We start from the raw sequence: 19,844 nt of genomic DNA on the forward strand, positions 1-19,844 counted from the left end.
AAAGGAGATGGGGGAAGTTGGCTCTGTGGAGGCCTCTGAAATGTGTCTCATGCTGTGTTTTCCATTTTATCTTTTTTTGTGTCCAGGGAGGTGTGAGAAGGTGTGCGACCTGGGCTTCCAAATGCTTTCTCCCTTCATCCCATTTATTGAATGGATACCACCCGTGGTGTACTGGTAAACATTTAATACTTGGCTTTCAAAAGAAAAATAGCTTTCATTGGTAGCGTTTGCCTATTTCCGTGGTGTAAATACTTCCACCCTGGCCGATTTCATGCTATTAACGAGATGTCACTGAACCCAGACTTGGAAAGAGATGCACAGTAGGACCCTATTACCAAGTCCTTCCTCCACAAGACACAAGAGTCCTAATAAACTTAGGAGAACGAGAATAGTGGAATATAGTAAAATAATTAGGAAGCGATGAGTGTTGATTATCTTTGTTTTTAATAACATTTATTTAATTTTAATTTCACACACTTTATTTTTTCATAAGAGTAGTGTTCAAAAACTAGCCTGCAAAATTCCTGAACATTTAACAATCAGTTCTCGTAAGCGGGCATGAGCCCTCGGCTTCTGTACGCCACGGGAACAGATCCCACACTAAGGGTCAATGTGGCTGACAGCTAGTTAATGCTCGGACCGTGAAATTCTACAATGGAAGACCACACCTCGGCAAGAAGTCAGTAACATGGGGTGCAAAGTGTTATCACAAACTTGGCTTTCCGGCTGCTTCATATGGCCCTCCTCTCACCAGTCCTATATTTGACAGGTTTTGCTTTCCTTTGGTCACTATCTGGGCATAACCGAGTTTTGGGGTATTATTTTCTCCTTGTCCTCAGGGTCCCATCTAAGCTGTCATCACCTCAGTGAGGTTGATACCAAGTCTTCCTGGCACAACTAATCACCTCTTCCTCTAGGCTCCCCTAGACACTTCCAAGGATCTCTCCATGACCGTGACAGTCACAGAATTCTATCATTCACATTTACATAGCTGTCTTACATGCTTGCATGCGAGTCAGAGGAGGGCTCTGACCACATCCCCTGGGGCTAGGGCAAGCACGGGGACATTGCTCCCTGAGTGTCTATTAGGGGAGAAATGATCAAGTATTTGAAGCTCAGAAAGGAATGACTTGCTCAGGGTCATAGAGCAAAAAACTGGCTGAGTGGACACTCAAAGCTAGGACTTCTGGCTTCCAGATCTTTACTCTTACTACTATTTTAGGTACCTGCAGCCACTAAAATTCACTCTAATTAAAAAACCGGGGAAGGGGCGCCTGGGTGGCGCAGTCGGTTAAGCGTCCGACTTCAGCTCAGGTCACGATCTCGCGGTCCGGGAGTTCGAGCCCCGCGTCGGGCTCTGGGCTGATGGCTCAGAGCCTGGAGTCTGTTTCCGATTCTGTGTCTCCCTCTCTCTCTGCCCCTCCCCCGTTCATGCTCTGTCTCTCTCTGTCCCAAAAATAAATAAACGTTGAAAAAAAAAAAATTAAAAAAAAACCAAAAACCGGGGCACCTACTTAATAAGCTAGGCACTGTGTACTGTGTTAGATGAGGGGGTTTTAAATGCGGAAATTACTATCCCTGGTTGCTTGCTGGAGCTCACCAGAGCCAACCTGAAATGCTCGAGTGTAGCTGTCTCGGACATAAGTGAATCAACACATGGGTTTGGCATATGTCAGGCAGCTGGGGCACAAAACAGGCAATTAGGTTGAGTGAACTCTGCCAGGAAGGAGCGCTCGCGCCAGGCCAAGGGGGTGGGGGTGCGCATCAAATGAGCTGGCATTAGTCCAGTCACGCTCAGGGCCTGACTGAGGTGCCCTTGCTGACACCAGTGAGGAGGAAGATCTGCCTGACTGCTTCCTGAGTACAGCGGCCAGGTTGGGAGTCAAGAGGGGAAACTGTTGGAGAGACAGAAACACCTCGAAACAAAATCAAGCAAATAAGAAGCTAACCTCAACTGTCAGTCAAGGAGGCGGGGTAGGGGATGGGCTGGGAAGCACCCTGGGCAGGGAGTCGGTTCCTACTTCTGACTCTGGCAACTAACTATAGGAGTTTGGAGAATCATCTGACCTCTCTGGACCTCCATTCTCAGCGGCCCATGTAGCTGAAGTTTTTCCCATGCTGATGTCAAATAGAATCCAATGCATGTTTAAGAATGAGAAACTTAACAGAGACCATGGAGGAAGGGAAGGGGAAAAAGTAGTTTCAAGCAGAGAGGGAGGCAGGCCATGAGAGACTCTTAAATACAGAGAGCAAACTGAGGGTTGATGGGGGGGAGGGTGTGGAGGAGAGGGGAAAATCGGTGATGGGCATTGAGGAGGGCACTTGGGATAGGCACTGGGTGTTGTATGTAAGCAAAAATCACGGGAATCTACTACCCCTGAAGTTAAGAGCACACTGTCTACCCTCTATGCTAGCTAAGTTGACAAGAAATCATCTTTAAAAAATATGTATAATGGTTTTAATATAGTGCTACCCATTCTAGCTCAAGTAGCCCTATCATCCCTAGCTTTAGAATCTTCATGGAGTTCATACAATCCTGATACTTACCTCTGAACTGTTCGCTCTCTATGGAAACTTCTACCTATCCTGTTCACCTGAAACCCACCTGCATTCATCGAGTGGTACCCCACACTCCCACCCCTCTGGCCTACTTCCGTAAAACCGCTGGGGCAATCTTCCTCCCAGGCAGACCCATTAGCTCCTTGAAGACAGGGGCCACATCTCCTTCACCGCTGTATTCTTAGCATTGGGTATAACTGATGTTCATGTCTAAGTGGGCAAAAGAGAGCCTCCACTAAAACTGGTATTTGCCCTGGAATCTGAATGCATAGCACAGAGTAAGCTCTTGATAAATTATTCATTGAACGAATAAAGAACTGATGTGTTTCTGTCACTGAAGGGGGTGGGGGTGACGCCTGAGAACTCAGAGCTACTTGACCTTGATGGGGATATGGCCAAGGAACCGAGGGCTGGAGGGGCTGGGCCTTTTTAGTTGATCAGCCCAAACTGCATCCCAAGGCTGCGTTCCTTCCCCTGGAGGATCCACGCCATCTCAGCTTGCAGTCTTTCTACCTTGAGTCTATAGCCTCCTATCTGTACCTCTTTTTCGAAAACTTAAAAAAAAAAAGGAACACAAAAAACGAATGCCGGAAATTAAGTCAGATTTGTTACTCAATGCCTGCTATGCATGCAGATAAAGGCAGATGAAGGGAGAAAAGCTGCAACTTTAACTTTTTAGTTATTAAATGAGAACAGCTAAGGAAACTGGTATTCAGGAGAACGGAATCATCACTTGGGATCTAGGTGGCAAAAGGTAACTTTAGCTCTTCTCTGATTTAAAGTATTTGATACTCCGTGCCACTCGTTTATGAAAATCACTCCTCTGTATTACATACTTTAGACAGATTTATATGCCTGACCTGTAAGAACCCTGAAACTGTTGTCTGCTAGCTCTTGCTGATTGACTGGCGATCTTCCCAGCATCTCCTAGACTTTATTCAACATCTTGTAAGAACCTTACTTGGGCCCAAATGAGAAACCCACTTCATGGGGCTGTCAAACCACAGCAGGAAGGGGGTTTCTATCCAAGCCTGACCTTATCCACACTGTAGCCTCCGAGACCCTCCTTCCAGCCTGGACACACTAGCTGTTGTGCTGGCCTCTCTTTCTGCCTTTCCATCTCAGGGCTCTGCCTCAGTTTCCTTCACTAGCTTTTCTAGCCTGACATCTTCCACCTGTAAACAAATTCTTGGGAACCCACTGGTCACAATGTGTTAGAAGAGACCTTCCTCCTAAACTTTCAAACTTCTCACTGGGAAGGTGAGAAAAGAAAGTCTAAGGACTCATCATTTATTATCCATGAGAACTCTGGGAAAGTCACTTCACCTCTCAAACTACTTACCGTCTGGCATACATACACACCCAAGTAATCGAGAATCTCAATTTGTTTTAGCTGCCTCAAAAAATCAGAGTTCACATCACCAGAGAAGGGCTCTTAAGGCTCTTTTTGAGTCTACACCTTTTTTGTAAACATTTTTGAGCAGGCTTTTTGGATGTCTTTATATTTATTAATAAATTATACACATGTGCAGCCGTCATTAGCTGATACTAATCATATGCAGTTAGTGCAAGGTTTAATGGATAAAAATGCACACAGGCACATTTCCTTTCATTGTGCTTCACGGATGCTGCATTTTTACAAACTGAAGGTTTGTGGCAACCTTGTAACAAGCAAGTTTATTGGTGTCATTTTTCCAACAGCATGTGTTTACTTCATGTCTCTGTGTCACATTTTGGTAATTCTTGCAACATGTCGAACTTTTCCATTATTATCTTATTTGTTACAGTGATCTGTGATCAGTGAACTTTGATATCACTACTATAATTGTTTCGGGGCACCATGAACCATGCCCATGTAAGATGGTGAGCTTAATGGATAAATGTTGGGTATGTTCTGACTGCTCCTGTCTTTCTCCTGAGCTGCTCTCCTGTCTTTCTCCCTTTACTCAGGCTTCTCTATTCACTGAGACACGACAATATTGGAATTAGGCCAGTTAATAACCATAAAATGGCTCCGAAGTGTTCCAGCATTTTAAACCAAAAACTAGAAATGATTAAGCTTAGTAAGGAAGGCACGTTACAAAAGCTGAGGTAGGCTGAGAGCTAGGACTCATGCAATAGTTAGCCAAGTTGTGAATGCAAAGGAAAAGTTCGTGAAGGAAATTAAAAGTGCTCCTCCAGTGAACACACGATGATAAGAAAACAAAACAGCCTTATTGCTGGTATGGAGAAAGTGTGAGTAGTCTGGATAGAAGATCAAACCAGCTACAACAGTCTCTTGAGCCAAAGCCAAATCCTCCAGAGCAAGGCTCTAACTCTCTTCAATTCTCTGAAGGCTGAGAGAGGGTGAGGAAGCTGCCGAAGAAAAGGTGGAAGCTAGCAGGGATTGGTTCATGAGATTTAGGGAAAGAAGCTGTCTCTGTAACACGAAAGTGCAAGGCGAGGCAGCAAGTGCTGATGGAGAAGCTGCAGCAAGTTATCCAGAAGAACTAGCTAGGATAACTCATGAAGGTGGTTACACTCAACAGATTTTCAATGGAGATGAAACAGCCGTCTATTGAAAGAAGATGCCATCTAGGACTTCCAAAGCTGGAGTGGAGAAGTCAGCGCCTGGCTTCAAAGCTTCAAAGAACAGGCTGATTCTGTTGATAGGGGCTAATGCAGCTGGTGGCTTGAAGTTGAAACCGGTGCTGACTTACCACTCTGAGAATCCTAGGGCCCTTAAGAATCTCCTCTGCCTGTGCTCTATAAATGGGACATCAAAGCCTGGAAGACAGCACTCTGTTTAAACCATGGTTATTGAATATTTTAAACCCTCCTGTTTGGACCTACTGCCCAGAAAAACAGATTCCTTTCAAAATATTTCTGTTCACTGACAATGCATCTGGTCACCTGAGAGCGTTGATGGAGATGTACGAGATGAATGTTGTTTTCATGCCCGCGAACGCAACATCCATCCTGCAGCCCGTGGATCAAGGAGTCATTTTGATTTTCAAGTCTTATTATTTTAAGAAATACATATCATAAGGCTATAGCTGCCATAGATAGAAATTCCTCTAGTGGGTCTGGACAAAGTAAATTGAAAGCCTTCTGGAAAGGATTCACCATTCTAGATGCCTTGAAGAACATTTGTGATTTATGAGGTCAAAATATCAACATGAATAGGAATTTGGGAGAAGTGGACTCTAACCCTCACGGGTGACTTTGAGGGGTTCAAGACCTCAGTGGAGGAAGTAACTGAAGATGTGGTAGAAAGACCAAGAGAACTAGAATTATAGGCGGAGCCTGAAGACATAGCTGAATTAGTGCAAATCTCATAATAAAACTTGACCAGATGAGGAGCGGCTTCTCGTGGATGAGCGAAGAAAGTGTTTTCTTGAGATGGGATCTACTCCTGGTGAAGATGCTGTGAAGATTGCTGAACTGACACAAAGGATTTACAATATAACAGAAACTTAGTTTGTAAAGCGGTGGCAGGTGTGAGAGGATGGACTCCAGTTTTGAAAGAAGTTCTATTGTGGGTAAAATGCTGTCAAACAGCATCACGTGTTACAGACAAATTGTTCTTGCAAGCAAGAGTCAGTCAATGTGGCAAACTTCATTTTTGTCATCATTAGCATTATTATTTTTGAGAGAGAGTGTAAGCAGGAGAGGGAAAGAGGGAGAGAGAATCTTAAGTAGGCTCCACTCCCAGTGTGGAACCTGATGCAGGACTTGATCCCATGACCCTTGGGATCATGACCTGAGCCCAAATCAAGAGTTGGATGCTCAACCGACTGAGCCACCCAGGCGCCCCCATTGTTGACTTGTTTTAAGAAGCTGCCTCGGCCACCCAACTTTCAGCAACCACCACCCTGAGCAGTCAGCAGCCATCAGCATCAAGGCAAGACCCTTGACCAGCAAAAAAAAAAAAAAAAAAAAAAAAAAAAAATTATGATTCACTGAAAGCTCTGATGATGGTTAGAATTCTTTAGCAATGAAGTTATTTTTGAATTAAGGTATGTACATTGTTTTTAAGAGATAATTATATTTCACACTTAATAGTCTATAATAGAATTTAAATCTAACTTTTATATGCACTGGGAAATGAAAAATTCACTTGCTTTCCTTTATCGCACTATTTGCTTTACTACAGTGATCTGGAATGGAACCTGTAATGTCTCTGAGGCATGCCTGTATTTCAAATAGTCTTCTTGATAATGCTGAGTCTTTGGATTAACATTTTTTAGATTCTTGAAAACTTTGAATCTTGGTTACCTGTCTGTTCGATCTGATGAAAATGAACCTTATTGGTTTTCACTTGATAGCGGAGTTGAGAAGACTATACTAGAAGTAACAGCTCTGCCATTTTTGTTTTGTTTTGTTTGTTTGCTTGCTTGTACTCACACTGTATTGTCCTTGATCTGCAGCTACTCTACAAGGATCTGTCTATGGCACCGGACCATTTTATGCGTAGGTTTATTTGAAACTAGATTTTACACACACACACACACACACACTGCAGTCATGTTGTAATACACCAGAATCAACCAGCACAGGTTCACTGTCTCTCTAAGAACACCTTGTTACCAACTAACATTGGGACCAAGGGAGCAAATGAGTGAAAACCTAGTGTCCTATATGACTAAAACATTGACTAAAACATGACTTTTTAAGGTAAAAAGTCAATACAGGTAGACACTCTAATTTTCTCCCTGTACCTCATGGACCACATTGGGCACCCATCTCGGGATCACGGTACTATGCTACAGTTACAGTGGTGTGTGTTTGTGATTTCTTTTAATGAAATAATCTTCAATATGCTATCGATTATTATATTCAAAAGTTACCTTCTAGCTGTGCTTCATTCTTTTTCACTTATTTCAAAGCTCTTCCTAGGTTTCTTTCACTGACCTTAGGCCAAAAATGATAGAACTTGATCTAATCACTTAACTTTTGATGTTCCCGACTTATTGGAGGGCAGGGAATTGGACTCGATCTTCTCTTCCGGCACCGTGTAGATCTGAGCTCCCCAACTGTCCAAACTTGATCACTGTTCTTTTACCATAGCACCAGAAACTCTGTGCTATACAAGTCATTTTCCGCAGTATCCCACTGTCTCCAGACAAAGCCCATAGTCTTCAGCTTGGCATGTAAGATCCTTCAGGATCTGACCCCTGCTGGCCTCTGCAGGCTATGTCCCGTTTTGCCATTCTCATATCCTGTGTTGCTGCCACGTGAAATTTACGTCTCATATCGTCGTCCTGGCATGCATTCCCATGCCTCTCTGCCTTTGTCTATGCTACTTCATCTGCCTCAAATGTCTTTCTCATTCTTACTAACCTCTCCTTGAAGGTCTGCTTTTCAGTGAAGCTCTTCCTTATTTCCCCAGTACAAAGAAGGCACTCCCTGCTTTAGTGAACAAAACACAATATATTCATCCCACTAAAGTGTATTCGCTAGTTCAAACATCTCATCTTCTTTTCTAGATTGCCAGTTCTTTGAGGGTAACAACCATGTTCTTCCCACCTTTTAAGTCCAGTGCCCAGCACAGGACTAGGTGTATAGGATTCATTCAGTAAATGTTGAGGAAAGAAATAAATGAATATCACATGAATGAATGAAAGAAAATGATGAAGGCAAAAAAAAAAATGAGTATAGTTATTTCAATTAGCCCAAAGGAAAGGATAAATACGGGTTGAGGGAAGAGAAAGTCAGACAGAGGTCTGATAAATAAAAATAGGGTTTAGTTATTGGCTCTTTAATTGAGTACCTACTATGTACTAGATGGACACAGTGCTGGGTAGTATTTATTTATCCATTTTCTTATTTACTTATGGAAACTGCAGGAGGGCAGTGCCTGTAGTTTCTGTTTTATTTCCTATCGTATTCTAAGCAGTTGAATAACTAACAATAAATGAGACACAATCTCCGTGTCTGAGGAACTCAGATTCTGGAATGAATATCATCATTTAAAAAAAAAAATCGTCCTATCTGGAAGTATAACAAGTATGGGATAAAAAGGGATGCTGCCTCCCAGGTCATGCCAGCATGACCTACAAACTTTCCCACAGCTAGAATCGAGCACCAGGCTCTGCCCATGTACCCTGATTTTTGTTCTTCCATTTGGAATTGGGTTCAGTTCAGACTCTACCAGAGGCTTCCAGATCACCTGCTGGGTATATGGAATAAACATCACAGGGAAGTACTCCAGTTCATTCAGAAAAAGCTTCATCTCTCAGACTATTTTGTATATGTCTAGGGAGATAGCAGGGGAAATCCACAATCTTCTTGAGATTAACAGAAATTTAATTTTTCAGCTAAGAAAGTTCCTTGCGGGGACTGAATCCAAGCCCCTCATTTTTGGGTGAGGTATGTGATGTCTGGAGCTGGGCAGGGATCCTCTCTATCAGACATCAAGGCTGGGACATTGACAGGTCTGCTATAGTGCCCTGACACCACCTGGGGGCATCTAGTGACAAGATGGTCTGGCAACTGTTAGTGTCTCCTAAGCCCCCAGGCTGTGCCTCCTGCAGAGCCCAGAAGCCACCATTCTGTGACCTCCTGGCTTCATGCGGCTGTTGAGTCCTTCAGATTCTCAGGGAGCATGAGCTTTCAGGCTGCAGCTCAGATCACCCAAGCCTGTGGGCCACCTGACTGCTGAATGCTGATGCTTCGGGCTGAGTCATCTCCCACAGGAGCCCTCTGGAATATTCTGCTGGCTGACAGAGGTGCACACGAGAACAGAGCCCTTGACTATTCATAACACTCTATGTCACAGAAACGAATCCATTGGCTGTGGCAAAGGAGAAACAGTCCTGACAGAGGCTGGCCAGTGGAGATCATTTTGGAGGAGCAAGTCTCCTGCCTGGGATGTTGCTTAGAAAGAGTGGGGACAGGGACATGGAAGGTATGAGACATGTCCCAAAAGGCTGTTCTCTGTGCTTCGAATCAAGAGGCCTGCTTCTAAGAATTCTCAGGAGATGCTTTGTGCTGTTAGAAAAACTTGAGGCACCTCTGCTAAAGTGTGACTCCACATACAGTCTCTCGGTGTACAAGTCCATTCAGGGACTGTGTGTCCTGTCTTCCTGTCAGAGCACAGGACGGGTTCTGCTTTCTCCTGGAAAAGGGAGACTTCTGTTGCTTCACTCCCAAAGGGGAGATAGGGATGGACCATACTTAGACTCACTTCCTAGGTTGGGGACAATGCTGGGCAGAGATGCAGAAAGGGGCGTGCAGAAAATCCACTCAGCAGACTGAGTCTGAGGCATACAGCAATTGACAGGTGGTGTTTAAAGTCAACAGTCATTCAAGGGACAGGGGAGGAGGATCTGACAGGGGCATAGCCATGATGAGGTGGCTCCCAGGGGTGGCTGGATGTGGATGTCCTGTGTGTTACCAGGCAATAATGCCCAAGTTCCTGAGCAGAGCAGGGATGGAGCTCCAGGACCAGATGTGGCAAGGGTAGGAGCCTGGCAAGAGAAGGAAAGACTTGAGTCCTTGGGTGGCAGGGGTCCTGGGTTGCTCGTCTCAGGAACTGGGGCACAGAAAGTGAGGTTAGGATTCTGGGCCAGGGCAGAAACCCGCATCGCAGAGCTGGTAAGCCAATGGTCAGATAGCAGAGCAGTTGAAGGACCTGAGACTGAGCAGCTGGGGCTGCTCTACGCCTTCTCTTTGGATTGGGGTTGGTGCTAGAGGCCTACAGGTTGGATGTGCGGGGTCCTGCTGGGGTGGGAGGGGAAGAGGGAGGCAGAGGCGGGGGAGGGGAAGGCAGAGGCAGGGGAGGCAGGTGGGCACAGCTCTCTCTTCTGCCAGAACACTGTCCTGAGGTAGCAGCTTCTGTCCACATCACAGCCCATCACAGCCCAGCACTGCGGGGCTCACTTGTAGCCAACTTTTGATGCCTCCAGGATCAGGCTGGTTAGACTCACTGCAGAGGTATTTGATAAGTCCTGACCCTCAGAACTCCATTGAGGCCAGTCTTAGTAATGTGATGCATGGCTTTCCAATGTTTTTACTTCTTGTTGCTCGAAATTTATCAGGGTGTCATAAGTCCCTGATTTATAAACACTAGAATTACTGCTTGAGAGAGCCCTCGCTTAGGACTCAGGAGAGTCCTGTTCCTACCCTGCTGAGCCAAGAGCTTTCTCTGACCTCAAAGTTTCCTCTTCTACCTGATGATCTCAAGGTCCATTCACCTCTACCTGCCATGGTGCTACGGCATTTGCATCAATTCTATAACTACACTAATAGGCTTCTGGCTCAGATCCTCATTTTTCTCCCAGTTTTCACAGTGACACTAAAGCCCACACAGATACTAATGTCCTTGCTAACGCTGATGCTAACTCTTGCTATTAGTGGACAAGGGCCACTAACACTTATTGAATGCGTACTGCCCTGACACATAAGTGTTTTACATCTCATTTAATCCTCAGACATCCCCATGAGGTATGGGTTATTATCCTCATATGACAGATGGAGAAAGTGAGGCATAGAGTGAGGCTTGTTCAAGGTCATAACAGCTAGCAAAGGGTGGGGCCGGGATGCAAGCCCAGGCTACCTGCCTCTGAGGCTGGTGCTCTGAAGCACACAGACTTCTTGCACATCCTCTTTACATCACGCTGTACAGTATGAGATAGAAAGTTAGGGCAAGCCAGGGTTGTAGAGTTGTAGCAGAATCATGCTGTACGGATTTCTGAACTGAAGATACCGAGATGGCAATATAAAGGACAGGCAGGGAACGGAGGCTCGGCACATAGGCTCCAGAGGCATTCGGCTTGGCTTCCTGCTGGCCCTGCCACTTACGAGCCCTGTGTCTTTGGTGAGGTCGCTCAATTCTCTGTGCCTCCGTTTCCCATCTGTAAAAGAAGGCTGATGAAGTCCCTATGTCATCTGGTTTGGGGGGAGATGTAAAGGTGTTACTACTTAGGAAATGTACACACCATTTCCAACAATGCTGACACACAGAACATTCTTGGTAAACGTTAGGTGTCATTACTGAATGTGTGCTACATGCCGGCCATCAGGCTTTCAGGTGTTTTAACTCATTTAATCTTCCAAACAACCTGCAGGGTGGGAATTGGTAGCCCCACATTACACATGAGGAAATGGAGCCTTGCTCGCCCAAGGTCGTTTGCTCTCATTTGCCCGAAGACTTGAATGCAGTCCCTCCCCACAAAGACCCCGAGTGGTTCTCGCTTAAGCACAGCATCCTCTGCTAATGCCTCCTGTGATGGACAGCTAGGAACCGGCTCAAGCTACCAAGCAAACAGAGATTGTAATTCGGTTTTGAAATCAATAAAGGGATGATCAAGTGGCAGAGGAGGAGTTGTTAGCTGCTCATCAGGATGATGTGAGAAGTTGCTGCCTGCATCCTGAATTAAATTCACCTAGTTGCTTTATCATCATAAACATTCATTTCAATGTGGGGAGGGATTTTTTAAAAACCAACATGAATAATATATAATGGCTGGCATTTTGGAGGAAGCAGGATCCTTCCCTTCTTCCATCTTCCGTCAGGGTAATTCATCATTGTCTTTCTCCCTGCCCCCCTCTCCTTAAACTGATGGGGTAGCCTGTCAGCTCAGCTTGTTCTGAAACGCAGGAGTATAATTCAATAATAAATTCACTCAGAAGCCAGCTGTCAGGAAGCTCGTGTTTATTTGAGCTCCATTAGACGGTCTCTACTGCTCAGCCTCTCTGAGGGCTGGCTGAGGGCTGTCGAAGGCCTGGGGCTGGGGGATGCGGGTGGGGTGGCACGTAAGTGCTTTTCTGTAACTGCTCTGCCACTGATCCTTGCATGTCGCTTTATGTCTGCAGTGCGCTGAGAAAAGATTATGGTGCAGACATGATCTTTTTTCCCTCCTGTTATTTTTTCTCCCCCCTTGGAAACCCTGGCTTTCAAAATTCCTGGGAACCTTGTCTCTTTTTCTCTTTTTAAATGTTTATTTATTTTGAAGGAGAGAGAGAGAGAGTGAGTGAGCAAGCATGAGCTGGGGAGGGACAGACAGAGAGGGAGAGAGAGAATCCCACACAGGTTTTGCACCGTCAGCACAGAGCCCAATGTGGGGCTCGAACTCATGAACTGTGAGATCATGACCTGAGCGGAAACCAGAGTTGGATGCTTAACCAACTGAGCCACCCAGGTGCCCTGAAACTTTGTGTCTTTATAAAGGATCTGAAGGAAATTCTGAAGACTTACATGGCACCAAGGTTATCTCACTTCTCTTTATAGCCAGTTTTAGGTCCTGAGATGAAAAACTCTGTTCTTGCTAGTGAACAGGTGAGGGGCTGACCTTTCTCAGTTCTGTATCTGTCTCGCTGCACAGTTCCCTATGTTCTTCCTTCTCCCACACGCCCCTTCTGTACACCAGGATCATATACCCCAGACTTCCTAAGACCATCTTGATTTCAAAGGTTAGAGAACATCTCTTGACTTTGGATTTAGAAAACAGTATCACCATCATTATGCTCCAGCCACATTAAAATTCTCTCAATTCTCTGATTATCCCAGAAAGTCATGCTGGTTCCTCAGTCTAGAATGCATTTTTAAGTCCTGTTCAACTGAAGCCAACACTAAGCAATGCAGTTTATTCAGGAGCGTGCACGTGCAAACATACGGACAACCACGTTTCGTGCAATACATATCCTCGTCACGGTGCTGCACTAATATTTTCCATTCCACTGTACCCCATTTCCGTCTAAATTTACTTTTTTTAAAAAGATAGTTTCGACTCACTGCATTGATTTCATGATGCACTAATGGGTTGTTGCGAGCTGAAGTGGGATAAATAATGTTTTAATGGCCAACCACCCTCACTAAAATCTTTGTTTCAGGCTAAAGGCCATGTCTTGCCGGAAGCTTCGTTCATTAGTTCACCAGCTGGTTTGTTCATTCATTTCCAGACGCAGCCCTGAGGTGTGCAGCGGGAGTGATGGCCATGCTTTTGAACTCGTGGGACGCTCTGTCTCTACTTCTCTTCAGGCACTCAGCACTGGCTGATTGGCTGATTCATTCTGCGATCTGTGTGGTTTAGTCTGGGCCAACCTCTGTGCTTGGCGCCAGGGGTTCAACAACTAACACAGTATGGGACACATGACGTGCCCTCAAGGTAAGAGGGCATAGATGCGAATCTTTTTCTTGCAGGCCTTGCGCAGAGCAGTATTTACCAAGCAGAGCTTGTGTCGTGTGGCACCTCTGTTCCCCTCTGGGCCTGCCCCGTGTCCCCTCTCCATAGGGTCTGACCCTCTCCGTAGCACATGATCCTGTGCCTCCTTTGTGATAAATGACCTTATCATCCATCCCTCCTTTTTCTGAGTCCCCTGACTCCTCAAGTCTTTTCTCTTTGGGCTCAGTGTGTCCCATCAGCTGATTTTCATGGCAACTTCCCCTACCCAGCTTCCTCACCTGAGTGAGCTGATAACCTATTAGACTTAGAGGGGCCCAGAAAGGCTTGAGAACATCACGTTTCTCTCACCAATACAGCGTCTTCAAACACACTGTGAACTGATATTCAAGTAACTCACGGGTGATTCTTTTTTGTCAGAACCTCTTCCTATAATCTGCTAACCTGTCTGGCATTGGCAATCCACAACTATTTGCTGAAGGGATCTGTCTGCCCTATGTCCAGCCTGTCCCTCCCAAGAGGAGATGCATCTAAAGTTGTGTCATACAGACAGAGCTGCCTTGAGTGTTCTCTGAGGAAGTAACGTCTCCTGCTTCCCTCCTTTTTCCAACCATCTGGCTCCAAGCTCCACACTCTGGGTCCTGTTACCTGCCCTCCCTGTATGGACGGTCAGTTGGGGATCCATCATCCACCTACAGACCTGAGTGGCCCCTTCCTTCCCACGCAGAGGGCACCCTACACTGTATTTTCCCCGTGACTCCAGGTGAGGGCCTCCACTGAGCAGATAGGGTGTGGGCCTCCAGGCTGGGAAAGAAAGTCGGTCTTCAAGCCATCTAATCTGGCGATGGCGGTTCTCCTGTCTGCTCTGTCCCCTCCTACTTTAGAGCCGCATTCGATCAGCTGAAGCCATTCACATCTCTATCGCTTATGTGGAGTTGAGGACGACAGAGGCAGAACGTCAGGTAGAGCTACTGTATTCATTAAACCTGTGTAAAACACCTGCCCTGGGGACACAGAAGAGCCACAGGAGGCCTTCCTTACTCCAAGTCCTCCTGGCCGTCCTTCTGCTGCAGTTCTGAGTCAAGCTCTGTGCTCTCCTCCAAGGAGTCCAGCCCGGCTGAGCGCCTACTCTGCTTGGCTGGGGCCCTTGCTTGCCGAAGCGCTGCTGTTCATCCTCCCCTGAAGTCCCCCCCCTGCCCCAGGGCCTCTGACGCCAGCAGGGGTGCTGCACAGAAACGTAAGGGACCCCTCACGTGTCAGCCGTGGCTCTGGAGAACCTCCTGCTCTTAACTCGGCCCCGGGTCAGGAGCCTCCGGGCTGGGAGGCTGCACCCTGAAGGAGCAGCATCTCTGGGATTGCCTGTCATTGCTGGGCTCAGCGATGCTGCCGGGTCTCTGGGTGACAGCCTGCATCGTGAAGCCTGTTCCATGGACTCGCACGCGGACTGTACAAGCTGTGCCACAGCATACGGGGTGCAGGAGAGTGTGGGGTTTTCTGTCAGGCCCTGGCCTTGTTACTGTTGCACACAGCCACCAGGTCGGGGCCGCCTGCCCATCAGAAACCCCCCTCTCTGGAGAAGTGCCACTGGATTCCTCCCTGACAAGGACTGCAGCTGACAGCAGGCTGGCACAAGGCTGCCTTTTCCCTTCCTCAAATAAGGATGCAACACCTCGCTCCTCTCTCGGTGCCTGCTGGACGTCCCTAGAGGGCAGGTCACTATCAAGCTGTACTTCCAGTTAAAAAAGTGGAGTGGGAAGCTCTTTTTCACACCATCACCACCACCACCGTCATCATCTTCGAATTAGCAGGCGTTTTTTGTGTGGTATCAGGTTACAACTGTATGTACTTTGTTTGTGTGTGTGTGTGTGTGTGTGTGTTTTCATTCATTTAATTTTCCTGGCAACTCTGTAGACATTATTACCCGGCTCTTACGGATGAGGAAACTGAAGCTCAGAGAGGTTAAGGAATTTGCCCAAGGTCACACAGCTAGAAAGTGGATGTAACAGACTTTAAATCCAGTTTTCTGATTCCAAAGCTTGTGTTTCTTTCACTAGGCCATGCCACCGCCATAAACCTACCATTTACTGACCTCCTAGGTACCAAGTTCTGTGCCAGATGCTTTATTTCAGTTAACCCTTTCAATGGCATTCACGAAATAGTCACTGTTATTGCCAACTTATAATTGGAGGCCCATGCACAGAGGTTACATCGTTTCTTCTAAGGCCACACAGAGCTGGTGGGAGGGAAAGCCACGATTCAAACTCTGGGCACTTTCTAGCACTTTCTATCAAGCTGCCTTCCTTCACACGAGGGGAAGGAAAGTAAGCAACAACCCAAACTTGGTGTCAGGTGTTTCACTTATTCCAACTATGCACATGAGCACTAAATTGCTGGCCCAGATCAGAAAACGGAATACCCTGTGGGCAGTCCAACGAGAAAAGCATCTGATGCCTCATGTTTCCAGCTTGGGCTTGTTTTACATAAAAATCTGTCTGGAGATACTCCGTAGTGATAGATAGCTGCTCTTTGTGAATCTAGACCAGCGAGGAGCACAGACATAACGATGTGGCAAATATTAGCTAAAAGGAATTTTCACAGTAACATTCAGAAGCTTCTATTTACCCATTCATTTGTAGAGTGAATCCCGTATTCCAGGCCCTGCCCTAAGTATGACAGGTTGGGAGAGATGAATGGTCTCTGCTTTCAAAGCATCTGTAGTTTAACTGAAGGTGACAGATCCATAAACAATGATCTGGGAGCCGACTTCTCCTGCCTCTGCTGCTCATCTGTAATATGATTTTTAGCAGATGATTTAACCTCCCTGGACTCTGAACCCTCAGTCCCAAATTAAGGAAAATAGATAATGTATCCTCCCATCCTTCCTCTGTCCATCCCTCCCTTTCTCCTTCCTTTCTTCCATTCCTTCATTGTTCAAGGCAGTAAGTATGCGTATTTGTTTTGAGCATCTACTGAGCGCTAAAATGAGTAAGATGTGTTCCCTTCCTGGAGGACTCACTTTAGAGGGCTGGGAGACGTTCACATATTCGTTTTATTAAGTCACTTGCCCAGAGCCACGGATCCAGCGGTGGCAGAGCCAGGGTGTGAAACACAAACTGGCCTGACTCCGAGGCCTATACTCGTCCCTCATGCTCGGAGGTCCATTTCTCCCGGGACAGGTTTCTCAAGCTCCCTGCTTGACAGGAACCTTCAGGCAGGTCAGACCCGCCACAGCAACATCCTGAAATCCCCGTGTGGGTCCCGCCGTGATCTGTGGCACGTAAGCAGCAGGCTTGGCGCATCACCAGAAGACATGCAGGGGGACATGGTCCCTGCTGGCACCGACCAGGATGGCATGGTCAGGGCACTCCTTAGGCACAGCAGCCACGGGCAGCCAAGCGGCCACAGTCCTATTCAGATCCCATAATGGGTCCGCTAAAGAAAGGCTGAGCAAGGACTATTCCCCTTGGTAGGAATAATCTTCAAACCTCCGGTTGATTAAAAGAACGCTTGCCACGGGAAGGCCCACAAGCACACAGACCAAATCACGCAACTGAATAAAAGAGCGGGAAGCTTCCCACCCAGGGACAAAAGCAGCGTTTCTGACCAAGATCAATGAGTAGGTTTCTCCTCTCTCTAGCTCAGCTCCTGGCTCTGTCACTTGACCAGCCTGTGAACTTGGGAAGGTTATCTGACCTCTGAGGTTCTCAATATTCTGTGGGTAAGATGACAGATTTGTTGGAACAGCAAGCATTTTCATCTCTAACAAGGTTACACTTTGAATGCTTTTACCCACTCCTGTGATGCCTCTTCCACTGGCTTGGAGTGTTTCCCCCACCTCACCTTCCCCATCCTGTCCTTGTGGGGAGGGGGCTGGGGCAGTGGGAGGCCATGCCCTGGACCCCACCCCCACCGCCGACCCCCTGGGCAGGCCTGCGGCGTGAAGCCCAGAGCCAGGGCTCCTTCCCGTCCCGGTAGAGAGGCCTTCTCCTTGCATTCCCAGTTACGCTCTGGGGATGATACCGCCACCTCCCAGGGTGGCTTCCCCTCATTCCTTCTTAGTCCCTGCTCTTCTCCCCTCACACATTCTCCTGGAGCAGACTGCTGTGCGCTCCTGGTCTTGACTCCTGCTTGTTGCTGGCTCCCAGATCGATAACTCTAACGTCCGTGTGAGCTCCAGAACTGCTTATGAACTATGAACGTGTCTTGGGGGTCCTACTGAGGTGTGTCCCTTCCTTGCCCTTAGCGTGCTCAGGATGGAGGTCATCACCTTGCTCCCAACCTTCCTGCTGCTCTCAGGTCCGCAGCCTGATGGAGAAGGCACCACCATCTATCTCCCGAGGCCTCTGAGTAAGAGACTTCTTTTTCCTGCATTCCTCAGGCCCAACTGATGACTAAGGCCTGCTGATTTCCCCTTTCATTATTAATTTTTCAAAGTTTATTTATTTATTTTGAGAAAGAGAGATAGAGAGCAGAGGAAGGGCAGAGAGAGAGGGAGAGAGAGAGAGAAAATCTCAAGGAGGCACACTGTCAGCACAGAGCCCAATTCAGCTCAAACTCACAAACTATGAGGTCTTGACCTGAAATGAAATCAAGAGTCGATGCCGAACCAACTGAGCTACCCAGGCACCCCAACTGCTGATCTCCCCCTTGAAACAGAACTTGAGGATGGCCTTCAACCTTCCTACCCTTCATTACAGCCCATTGTCCCTGCAGGGCTGGAACTCTCTGGCATGGAAGTCACGGACATAGAAGGGACACACTATGTAACTGCTGAATTGAACCGTGCTGACTCCTAGAGAAAGAGATGTCCCTATATTGGAAGACGGTCAAAAGAAATTCTTGTAAGTAGCTCCTTCTTGGATACTATGTCTCATTCACAGACGCTGGTCTGGGGAGCAGAGAACAGAGAGCTATCTTATGCTGGCTTCTGTGCCTTTTCAGGCCCCTGGTCTCTGCACAGCTGTTCCCTCTCCCTGGAACACCCTTCCTTCCCTGGCCAAGAGAACCATTTCTCATCTTTAAGACTCAGTTCTTAAGTAGTGGTTTCCCCCCACCCAGGAGTATCTCCTCTGTGTTCCCAGAGTACCCTGGGGGCACATTTCTTTCTGGCCTATCACACTGGGGCTCTTTTCATCCCCTTAGTGGACTGTAAGCGACCAATGAGCAGGGACTGTGCTCTATTCACCTCTGTGATTCCAGCACGGGATCTGGCACAGAGTGGACTGCAGCAAAAAACTGTCCAGTAGGGGACACAACTGAACACCTGTGAAGGAATGCATGGGCAGATGGCCTGAGATGCCAGTGGGGGTGCCCCCACCCCCACAGCCTTCTGGACGGCAGCTCTGAGGCTGAACAGCGTTAAAGGGTTTCCGCTCGTCTGGAGCCTGCAGAATCAGTAATAGCTGATTGCAAAGAGAGTATTGATCCAAGATTCCCTTTGGACCTTTGATTTCTCACTCTCTCCATCTATCACCCAGCGGGAACAACAAAACTTTGCTCATTAAAATTCCAAAAGCCTGGGATAGCAGTTTTCTAAATGTGGGTACCTGAGGCTGCTTCTCTGTTTCCCCTGACATTCCATCAAGAACCCTTCTGGCCTCCTCCCACCTCCCACCCACCACAAACATGGCCCTCGAGGCGATTCAGTTCTCCCGCAGACAGTCATGGCTGGATCTGAGGCCCAGCGGACTCACCCTCCGTCAAAGGGGTTCTCTCCCGGAATGATGTGTGTGCTGTCCCTGCCCACGAGGAACCTGATGCGGTCGTAGAAGGAGTGCAGGTTCTGCTGGGACACGGGGGCCTGTGTCTCCTGGATGATGTCCAGAGGGTCGGGGGAGCCCAGGCACAGTGGGTTGACGTGACAGAGGGGCTGGAGGCAGCAGTCGGGGTCCATGCAGTCCATCAAGCCATCTGCAGGGGAGACAGAGCATGAAGTTGACGGTGCTACGTCCCACCAGCCACGTTTGTCCACAGTGCCTTCACGTGCTTCTCTATTTGCCACTTGCTGGAAAACTTTAAGTGCCTGACATAAGCCAAGGCCTTTGCTGGGGACCAAGGGGATCCAGGCACTTCAGATCTGCTCCCACTAGCCTAACAGGAGAGACGGACAAGCAAAAGTACAGTGTGACATGCGTTTCTTTGTTGTTTTTTCTTTAAATTTGAAGGAATTACATGAGGGCC

The 19,844-nt window shown here is 47.2% G+C and overlaps 1 protein-coding gene across 6 annotated transcripts in view; it reads right to left on the reverse strand.

Annotated features, from left to right (window-relative positions):
• TENM4 (teneurin transmembrane protein 4) overlaps nt 1-19,844 on the reverse strand; it is a 2,953,639-nt gene that overhangs the window by 77,408 nt on the left and 2,856,387 nt on the right. For all 6 annotated transcript variants that reach the window (XM_040489711.1, XM_040489706.1, XM_040489709.1 and 3 more), the window contains one exon: nt 19,358-19,574. In XM_040489711.1, the coding sequence (XP_040345645.1) occupies nt 19,358-19,574 (217 nt within the window). The remainder of the gene's footprint in view (nt 1-19,357; nt 19,575-19,844) is intronic.

This window comes from Herpailurus yagouaroundi, unplaced genomic scaffold (genome assembly GCF_014898765.1).
Source record: "Herpailurus yagouaroundi ecotype Mexico unplaced genomic scaffold, PumYag 180, whole genome shotgun sequence".
Taxonomy (NCBI): domain Eukaryota; kingdom Metazoa; phylum Chordata; class Mammalia; order Carnivora; family Felidae; genus Herpailurus; species Herpailurus yagouaroundi.